Genomic DNA, 9,506 nt, shown 5'->3' with positions numbered 1-9,506 from the left:
ATAATCATAACCATGATAATTTCGATCAATTATTATTTATTTTGTCACAGTATTTTTAGTTTTTGTCTCTCTTTTTTTTAAATATTTTAATGTCGCTCGAAGGAGTTCTAAAGATAGTCTAACATTTCTAGCTCAAGCCTAGAAGAAAAATTCGTGCAGTGTGAACGCACTTGGAAGTTATTTTGACTTCCTGTAGATCTCAGCTCAAGATGTAAAGATTTTATTGGCAAATGACATGCCCTTGCTGTTGGTCACTTAATAAAATCTAAATTGATATTATAATCAATGTTTCGGACTTCTTTTTTTTACATAGATCTGTTCATTTTATTTTATTTTTTTCTTCGAAAAATGCACCTATACCTATGTGGGTATGTTTTTCCAAAATAAATAAAAAACATTAACGTCCTTCCTAATAATTTCGTATTAAAATGGTTCGTACCACCCAAATAGGTTTCATCAAAAATGTTAATGAAACCTGTGGCGGATGGTAGTTTTTATCTGTTGTTTAATATTAATTTGTTTTACTTTATCAATACATGTTAAAAAGTCAAAATGCAATGTACCTAATAATAACCAAAATAATCTACCATAATACAATTTTTTTTTAAAGACTTTATGGCAGGATTCTCACACAGTGAGCTGTTCCACCTTCGATGCCAATCAACCGAACGCGAGTGTAGATTGAGTCCAATTGATTTGTCCACACGAGTCATTTTACTATTTTGGACTGTGACCAAAAATAAAAAGCGAATTGAAATACTTGAACCATATTTTCTCGAAAGTTTTACCAGAGCGGAATCGAATACGAAATCGGAAGGCGATAGAAATTTATCGCGGAGTAGGGGCAAGGATAAAAACTAGGCATCCAAATTTGATGATTTCATTTTCGTTTGATCGTCGGTGGAGTGAAGTGTTGGGGATCTTTTAATTACTCGAAAGTTTTACCAGAGCGGAATCGAATACGAAATCGGAAGGCGATAGAAATTTATCGCGGAGTAGGGGCAAGGATAAAAACTAGGCGTCCAAATTTGATGATTTCATTTTCGTTTGATCGTCGGTGGAGTGAAGTGTTGGGGATCTTTTAATTAGATCGGTTTGTGGTTTAATAGATCAGTTTTAAGTAGTGTTAGTTAATTTGGCAGAATGAATCGGTTTTGGAGTGGAATCGTTTTGGCGTGCTTTGTTGCCGTGGCAACGGCCTCCAATGTGGAACAGGTGGGTGTGAGTTTATTAAATTTTATACAACAGGTAATTGTGCACCTGGGGCCCTAAGATCCCCTCGGGATTACGGGACATAAGTGTGTGAATTAGGTAGGTACTTACACATATACCTACCTATTCATACATTCATATCTTGACTGTAACTCTTGATTTTCAGTGTCCATATTTTCGATTATTAAAACGAATGGAATCATTGATTATTGAAACAAATGGAATCATGATAGAAATTGAGCTCGTGGTTCCTCTTTGTTATGAGAGGGAGCTTGGAAATTAGGATTGCACAGTGACTGGAATCCACAAGGTTAATAAAAACAGAGTGGAGCGTGAGCATAGGGAATCACGTAGAGCAGTGGTTCTCAAACTTTTTTTTGGCCGCGGAGCACCAAGCAACTGCTGTAAACTGTACGGAGCACCCCCCCCCAACCCTTTAGGAATTTTTAAAAATAATTCGTGTGCACCTGTAATACTAAGATTCCCTCGGGATTACGGGACATAAGTAAGTGAATTAGGTACTTACACATAACTACCTATTCATACATTCATATCTTGACTGTAACTCTTGATTTTCAGTGTGGATTTTCTTAATTTTTCGCAACGAGAAAATAAAAGCAATAAGCAATCAATCGCTGTTGGTAAGTCCACACTTTTTTTTTTAAATTAAAATGGGTCATTAGCGTACGGTCCGTACGGCTTGTTCCAATACTTACTAAACATATTTGTGTGATTTTTTTTTTTTTAATACGGTAAGAAAAATGAAACTATGCGGCGTACCAGGAATCTCTTCGCGGAGCACCTGAAAGCTCTTCGCGGAGCATAGTTTGAGAACCACTGACGTAGAGGGAAGCGATGACTTCAAACCGGATAGAACTGTGGGCAAAAAGCACTATGCCATCCGCTACACTCTGTTTTTGAGCCTAAGAGATCAGGGGAGACCAAAACAGGTGGAGATATAATGTTGAGGGATAGAAGGATAACGTCGACCCCACATAAAACCGGGAATAGCTGAAGTAAAAGAAAGAAGAGCACGAATAAGATTGATTGAAGTAAAGTAGAGAGGGATATGAGGATAACGTCGACCCCACATAAAACCGGGAATAGCTGAAGTAAAAGAAAGAAGAGCACGAACAAGATTGATTGAAGTAAAGTAGATAGATGGGTAAGCTATCTATCTATCTTACTTCTTAGCCATAAGGATTTTTTCTTTTCCTAATATGTTCACCTTCTTTTCCTAGTCCCCTACTTTTTCTTGGCGGTCTTTTCCCCCATTTTCAGGAGCCGTCGGCCGGGCCTCCCGAGGTTTCGACGGCCGCGGAGCTAGTGTCCCGTCTGTACGCGGAGTGTGCCACCCTGGCCTGCGCCAAACCTAAGGTCCTATCCTTCTTCTCGGCCTCCATGAACAAGAACAAGATCCGGATTACCCGCGACCTGAGTGTTGTGAGGAGCGCTGATGTGCCTGCAGCTGCGGCCGAAGACGATGCCAGCTACAAGCAACAGGTAATAGAAAGGAATGTGTTAATAGGTGTTTGATGTAAAACTGCTAAGGTTTTAGTGGCGAGGGTTTTAACCTACTCACGTCCTCACATTAATTTCACCCAGCCTGAGTGGGGTTGGGAAAAGGTAGCTACAAGCTGTCTGGGAAAAGGCAGCTACAAGCTTTTCCCTCCCTTGCAGCTCTCCATTGTAAGTGCTAGGTCGCAGGTTCGATTCCTCCCTGGGACGAATTTTATCCTGAACAGATTATGTTCGTTCTTGCACCCTCAGATTATGTTACCAGGCGAGCGCCTTGACCACTAGGCCAGGAAGCAAGTTTGATTGATTTTCATGATTGCTTTCTTCTGAGATCCCAGATGTTATTTGTTTAATTAATTGATTGTTGATTGGTTTTCTCACAGATCTCAGATATTTTTTGTTTAATTGATTGTTTGTTGATTGGTTTCTTCACAGATCTCAGATATTTTTTGTTTAGTTGATTGCTTTCTTCACAGATCTCAGGTATTGTTTGTTTCATTGATTGATTGATTGATTTATTGTCTTCATCACAGTTCGCAGATATTGCTTGTTTAATTGATTGTTGATTGGTTTCCCCACAGATCTCAGACCTGTCTGAAGAGGCTAAGGAGGCCAACAAGAGATCCGTCGAGAACACCCCGTACTCCGCGTACAGACGGTAGGAACCCCGTATCAAACCCTGATACCCCGGAAAAAGACTATACCATACGAGGTAGAAAGTAGAAACCGTACTAAGCCTGATGCCCCGGAGAAAAACTAATAAGAGCTCCGTACCAAATACGTTGCCTCGTAGTGAGTCTGTATCATACGGTAGGAGCCCCGTACTCAACCCGATGCCCCGTAATGAGTCTGTACGATATGGTAGAAGGCCCGTACCAAGCCCGTACCATGCGGTAGGAACCCCGTACCAAACCTGATGCCTCGTAGTGAGTCTGTACTATGCGGTAAGAAGGTAAGAACCCCTTACAAAGCCTGTAACATACGGTAGTAACCCCGTACGCTATCTTCAGACGGTAGGAACCCCGTACCAAGCCCCGATACCCCGTAGTGAGTCTACGGTAGGAACCCCGTACTGCCTGTAACATACGGTAGAAAGCAAACACCATTGTCCCGTAGTGAGTCTGTCTGTACAATACGTTAGAAGCTCCGTACTAAGTCCATTATCTCGTACTCTGCCTACTGACGAGACGGTAGGAACGCCGTAAAAATCATGTACCGTGATACCCCGAATGGGAGGTATCCCATTCCCCCGTACTGCCTGTAACATACGGTAGAAAGCAAACACCATTGTCCCGTAGTGAGTCTGTCTGTACAATACGTTAGAAGCTCCGTACTGTCCATTACCTCGTACTCTGCCTACTGACGAGACGGTAGGAACGCCGTAAAAATCATGTACCGTGATACCTCCCATTTGGGGGGTACAGACGGTAGGATCCTGCTCCGAAAAGTAGACTACAAGGTAGGCGCGCCTACCTTCCAACCTGATGCCTGATTCCAACCTGATGAATGTCACAAATGCAAAGGGTCGCCTCAAAGGGTGTCCAGTGTCCACCACCTTTTCACCTGTCCAGCCTTGGACCCAACAGCACTGTGGACCAGTCCCGTTGAGGTGGCGTAGCTCCTAGGGCTAATTTTCCTCTGTGATCTATTCCTGATCCTATGTACCTGCACATAAGACTCCGTAGGTAGTATTGCATCGTACCAGGAACCCCGTACCAAACCTGATGCCTCGTAGTGAGTCTGTACTATGCGGTAAGAAGGTAAGAACCCCTTACAAAGCCTGTAACATACAGTAGTAACCCCGTACGCTATCTACAGACGGTAGGAACCCCGTAGTCCCGTACCAAGCCCCGATACCCCGTAGTGAGTCTACGGTAGGAACCCCGTACTGCCTGTAACATACGGTAGAAAGCAAACACCATTGTCCCGTAGTAAGTCTGTATCATACGGTAGGAACCCCGTACTGCCTGTAACATACGGTAGAAAGTCCCGTAGTGAGTCTGTCTGTACGATACGTTAGAAGCTCCGTACTAAGTCCATTACCTCGTACTCTGCCTACTGACGAGACGGTAAGGACGCCGTAAAAATCATGTACCGTGATACCTCCCATTCGGGGGGTACAGATGACAAAGACTTTGCCCGTCACTAGTTCAGGTTTCTTGAACAGAACTGACTCGTACAGGGTCTCGAATTCCGAATAGTTCGGGGCTTGGACTACGGACCCTGTCACTTGACTGGCATCCTGGGAATTTTCCGTCATTATGCGTGTTTCCGGGTATTTAGCTTATCTATCTCTTTCCGGGTATTTAGCTTATTTATCTATCTATCTGGTGTTTTCAAAAGCTCTTTGGAGTTCTTGAATATTTCAGCAGATTCCGAAATGGTTCGCCAGTTTTTCAATATCTATAGTTTTTACACCTCTTTGGTTATTTCAATGGCAATAAAATATTTTTGGAGAGTTCTGTTCTTTCCCAGTATGTCTCCGTAGTTTTTATACCTCGGGTTTTTCAATAGCTGTACAAAAACCTTGCTTGGTCCTATAGGTTCTATTTCTTTGTGGGTTTTTAATAGCTCTGCAAATTGTTCGGATCTTTCTATAGATGTCTTTGCAGTTTTTCAATCTCACTGCAGTTTTCCAATACCTATGTCTGTTGTTCGTATGCTTTGTTCTGTATGGTATGCTTTGGCGTGCTTGGTCCTATAGGTTCTATTTCTTTGTGGGTTTTTAATAGCTCTGCAAATTGTTCGGATCTTTCTATAGATGTCTTTGCAGTTTTCAATCTCACTGCAGTTTTCTAATATGTCTGTTGTTCGTATGCTTTGTTCTGTATGGTATGCTTTGGCAATGATTTGGTCCCGAATATGGTTGTAGATCCCTCAAATATCTTTGCAGTTTTCCAGTCTCTGTAAGTTCGGTAATATGGTATGGTGCGTTGGTTGTAATGTAGTCTACGATTGTAGTTTTTCAATGGTTCCCCGGACGTTTTTCTAGTTCTTCAATAGTTCTGCAAGTACTTCTTCAATAATGTGGTGAGTCTGTGGTGTTATTTGGTAGTGTGTATTGTGTGTTTTTGTTATTTTACTTGTTTCTTTGTGTGTTCCTTTGTTCGAGCTCGAAAATTTCAAGCGGTTTTGCACTAAAATTTCAAGCCTTCTGAGGTTTGTTGTGATTGGAAAATTAAGACCTTTAACTTCGAATTTTGTATCTTTGGACATTGGCGCTGTTCCAGCGAAAGTATGTTTGTGGCCATCGGATTTTTCTGGGGCTCCAGCTTCCATTTTATGTGATAGAGGGGTTTCAAGTTCAAGTTTTAACGTCACTGTATAACTGAAGTCCAAGGTCTTTAGTGACCGGGGTTTTTAGCTTCTGTGACTTCTTGGGAACTGGTGCAACATACTATCACCGTCAGCTAATCTACACTAGGTGTCGAAAAACTATGCCTCCTTCGAGACTTGAACCAAGGACTCCTGACTTGGCAGCTACCTCGATCAACATACCTGTGGGCTGTATGATAGGCTTTCAAAATTAAATCGGAAGTAAGGAACCCAATGTTTAGGGTTCGAATATGGGCACAATAATAGAAACCAGATTGAAATAGCTATTGGTATCTGTTTAGGATGAAGTTCAGCCCAAGCGGGAATTGAACGCGCTACTTAGACAGGCGCGTTACTACTTAGACAGGCGCGCTACCTTAAGCAAACAAGGCTGGGAATACTGGGTTTCGAAATACTATCCCGCATTTGAGACTTGAACCAAGGACTCGAGTTGGCAGCTCGGTCAACCACTACATCAAGACATAGCATAGGTACAAACATACCTGTAAACTTGGTAACTGATCGGTCACATTATCAGACACAATGATTTCCTCAGTAACATATTTGAAGGAAAGGTAGAAGGGAAAAAACCGAGAGGGCGTCCTAGAATGCAGTATTTCCATGATATCCAGGAAACCATGGGATGTTCGTCGTTTCATCGTTTGAATCATTGAAGTGTGCTGCAAGAGATAGAGATGAATGGCTTCAACGACAAGGCCTAGCCTTTAGTATATGATGATGATCTGTTTAGGATAAAGTTCGGCCCAAGCGGGAATTGAACGCGCTACTTAGACAGGCGCGCTACTACTTAGACAGGCGCGCTACCTTAAGCAAACAAGGCTGGGAATACTGGGTTTCGAAATACTATCCCGCATTTGAGACTTGAACCAAGGACTCGAGTTGGCAGCTCGGCCAACCACTACATCAAGACATAGCATAGGTACAAACATACCTGTAGGCTGTGCGATAGGCTTTCAAAATTAAATCGGAAGTAAGGAACCCAACTAGGGTTTGAAGATGGGAATTACCTGTAGGCTGTGCGATAGGCTTTCAAAATTAAATCGGAAGTAAGGAACCCAACTAGGGTCTGAAGATGGGAATACAATAGTAGAAACCAAAATGAAATAGCTCTTGGGTGCTGGTGTTGCATACGTAATGTACGTGAGGATAGTTACATATTAGAGTACGCTATGGTATGGATCTATGGGCCGGAGTGATGGTGTCTGAATTCTTCTTCGCCTTTTCCCACGTTCAGATAGGGTCGGCGTTTGTCGTCGGCCTCTCAATCCGCTTTAGAGTGATCGCTTTGAGGCCAACTGGTTTTGGCTGAACAAAATTTTCCGAGTGGGCGCCCTTCGCACTCAACCTTCGCTATTGATATAGCATAAGGGAATTTGGGCTAGTCTACTCCCTGTTTATAGTCCCTTAACTACTTGCTGATCTACTCTCTGTTTATAGTCCCTCAGCCAGGCACAGCTAACGTTCGTTCTCAGAACAGCTGGCTTTCTCCTATCCCGTCTTTGTTATCCTTCCCCCTTCGATTTCGGGACGTTAAGACCTCCATTTTTGAAGCTCCCTCTATCAAACCTCTTAAAAGAAATCAAGTCCTATGCCATCTTAGATTCGCATAAGCTCAAACCATCTTTTTTGACAGTTGTCCCTACACCTAAGCCTCACAGTGGACCTTTTGTGTATGGATTTAAGCTATGCTATAGCATGAGGAAATTTGGACTAGTCTACTCCCTGTTTATAGTCCCCTAGTTAGACGCTGATCTACTCTCTGTTTATAGTCCCTCAGGCAGACACAGATAAGGTTCGTTCTCAGAACGGCTGTTTTTCCCCTATCCTGTCTTTGTCCCCCTTCCCTCTTCAATTTCGGGACGTTAAGACCTCCGTTGTTACAGCTCTCTCTATCAAACCTCTATTCGTATAAAGTATAAGCTCAAACCATCTTTTTTGACGGTTGTCCCCACACCTAAGCCTCACAGTGGACTTTTTGTGTATGGATTTAAGCTATGTCATCTTTCGCTCTTCGATTTAGGGACGATAAGATCTCCGTTTTTAAAGCTCCCTCTATCAAACTTCCTAAAAGAAATCAAGTCCTATGCCATCTTTTACTGACGGGCCCACGCGAAACCAATTGGTATAGCATAAGGAAATTTGGACTAGTCTACTCCCTGTTTATAGTCCCCTAGTTAGACGCTGATCTACTCTCTGTTTATAGTCCATCAGCCAGACACAGATAAGGTTCGTTCTCAGAACGGCTGGTTTTCTCCTATCCTGTCTTTGTCCTCCTTCCCTCTTCTATTTAGGGACGTTAAGACCTCCGTTGTTACAGCTCTCTCTATCAAACCTCTATTCGTATAAGCTCAAACCATCTTTTTTGACAGTTGTCCCTACACCTAAGCCTCACAGTGGCCTTTTTGTGTATGGATTTAAGCTATGTCATCTTTCGCTCTTCTATTTAGGGACGATAAGATCTCCGTTTTTAAAGCTCCCTCTATCTAACTTCCTAAAAGAAATCAAGTCCTATGCCATCTTTTACTGACGGGCCCACGCGAAACCAGATCGCCACTTGAGTCCCTTATGTCTAAATCGAAAGTTTTACCAGAGCGGAATCGAATACGAAATCGGAAGGCGATAGAAATTTATCGCGGAGTAGGGGCAAGGATAAAAACTAGGCGTCCAAATTTGATGATTTCATTTTCGTTTGATCGTCGGTGGAGTGAAGTGTTGGGGATCTTTTAATTAGAATTAAGACCTTTAACTTCGAATTTTGTATCTTTGGACATTGGCGCTGTTCCAGCGAAAGTATGTTTGTGGCCATCGGATTTTTCTGGTGCTCCAGCTTCCATTTTATGTGATAGAGGGGTTTCAAGTTCAAGTTTTAACGTCACTGTACGTTCATATGCATAACTGCTGAAGTCCAAGGTGTTTAGTGACCGGGATTTTTAGCTTCTGTGAATTCTTGGGAACTGGTGCAACATGCCATCACCGTCAGCTAATCTACACTAGGTTTCGAAAAACTATGCCTCCTTCGAGACTTGAACCAAGGACTCCTGAGTTGGCAGCTAGGTCGACCACTAAAATACCTGTGGGCTGTACGAGTATGATAGGCTTTCAAAATTAAATCGGAAGTAAGGAACCCAATGTTTAGGGTTCGAATATGGGCACAATAATAGACATCAACATGAAATAGCTCTTGGTATCTGTTTTCTCTTGGTATCTCTTGGTAACTGATCGGTCACATTATCAGACACAATGATTTCCTCAGTAACATATTTGAAGGAAAGGTAGAAGGGAAAAAACCGAGAGGGCGTCCTAGAATGCAGTATTTCCATGATATCCAGGAAACCATGGGATGTTCGTCGTTTCATCGTTTGAATCATTGAAGTGTGCTGCAAGAGATAGAGATGAATGGCTTCAACGACAAGGCCTAGCCTTTAGTATATGATGATGAT

The 9,506-nt window shown here is 42.5% G+C and overlaps 2 protein-coding genes and 2 long non-coding RNA genes across 4 annotated transcripts; 2 read left to right on the top strand and 2 right to left on the bottom strand.

Annotated features, from left to right (window-relative positions):
• Window positions 1-1,063: 1,063 nt before the first annotated feature.
• Window positions 1,064-3,392, top strand: LOC103521210. Its single transcript, XM_008486317.1, has 3 exons — window positions 1,064-1,215; window positions 2,494-2,715; window positions 3,312-3,392. The coding sequence occupies exons 1-3, from the start codon at window positions 1,144-1,146 to the stop codon at window positions 3,390-3,392; spliced, it is 375 nt and encodes a 124-aa protein (XP_008484539.1). The 5' UTR covers window positions 1,064-1,143.
• On the bottom strand, window positions 3,350-4,418 carry LOC103521207. Its single transcript, XM_008486314.3, has 2 exons — window positions 3,989-4,418; window positions 3,350-3,806 (listed from the first exon to the last, which is right to left on the bottom strand). The coding sequence occupies exons 1-2, from the start codon at window positions 4,139-4,141 to the stop codon at window positions 3,534-3,536; spliced, it is 426 nt and encodes a 141-aa protein (XP_008484536.1). The 5' UTR covers window positions 4,142-4,418; the 3' UTR covers window positions 3,350-3,533.
• Window positions 4,419-4,858: 440 nt separating this feature from the next.
• Window positions 4,859-5,816, top strand: LOC113472315. Its single transcript, XR_003394683.1, has 2 exons — window positions 4,859-5,273; window positions 5,435-5,816. It is a non-coding gene; the product is annotated as an uncharacterized LOC113472315 (long non-coding RNA).
• Window positions 5,552-8,870, bottom strand: LOC113472317. Its single transcript, XR_003394685.1, has 2 exons — window positions 8,807-8,870; window positions 5,552-5,915 (listed from the first exon to the last, which is right to left on the bottom strand). It is a non-coding gene; the product is annotated as an uncharacterized LOC113472317 (long non-coding RNA).
• Window positions 8,871-9,506: the final 636 nt, after the last annotated feature.

The sequence above is a fragment of the Diaphorina citri genome, unplaced genomic scaffold (assembly GCF_000475195.1).
Source record: "Diaphorina citri unplaced genomic scaffold, Diaci psyllid genome assembly version 1.1 scaffold4738, whole genome shotgun sequence".
Classification (NCBI taxonomy): Eukaryota; Metazoa; Arthropoda; class Insecta; order Hemiptera; family Psyllidae; genus Diaphorina; species Diaphorina citri.
The sequence above is the reverse complement of the archived record's forward strand: the minus strand, read 5'-3'. Positions and strand labels throughout refer to the sequence as shown.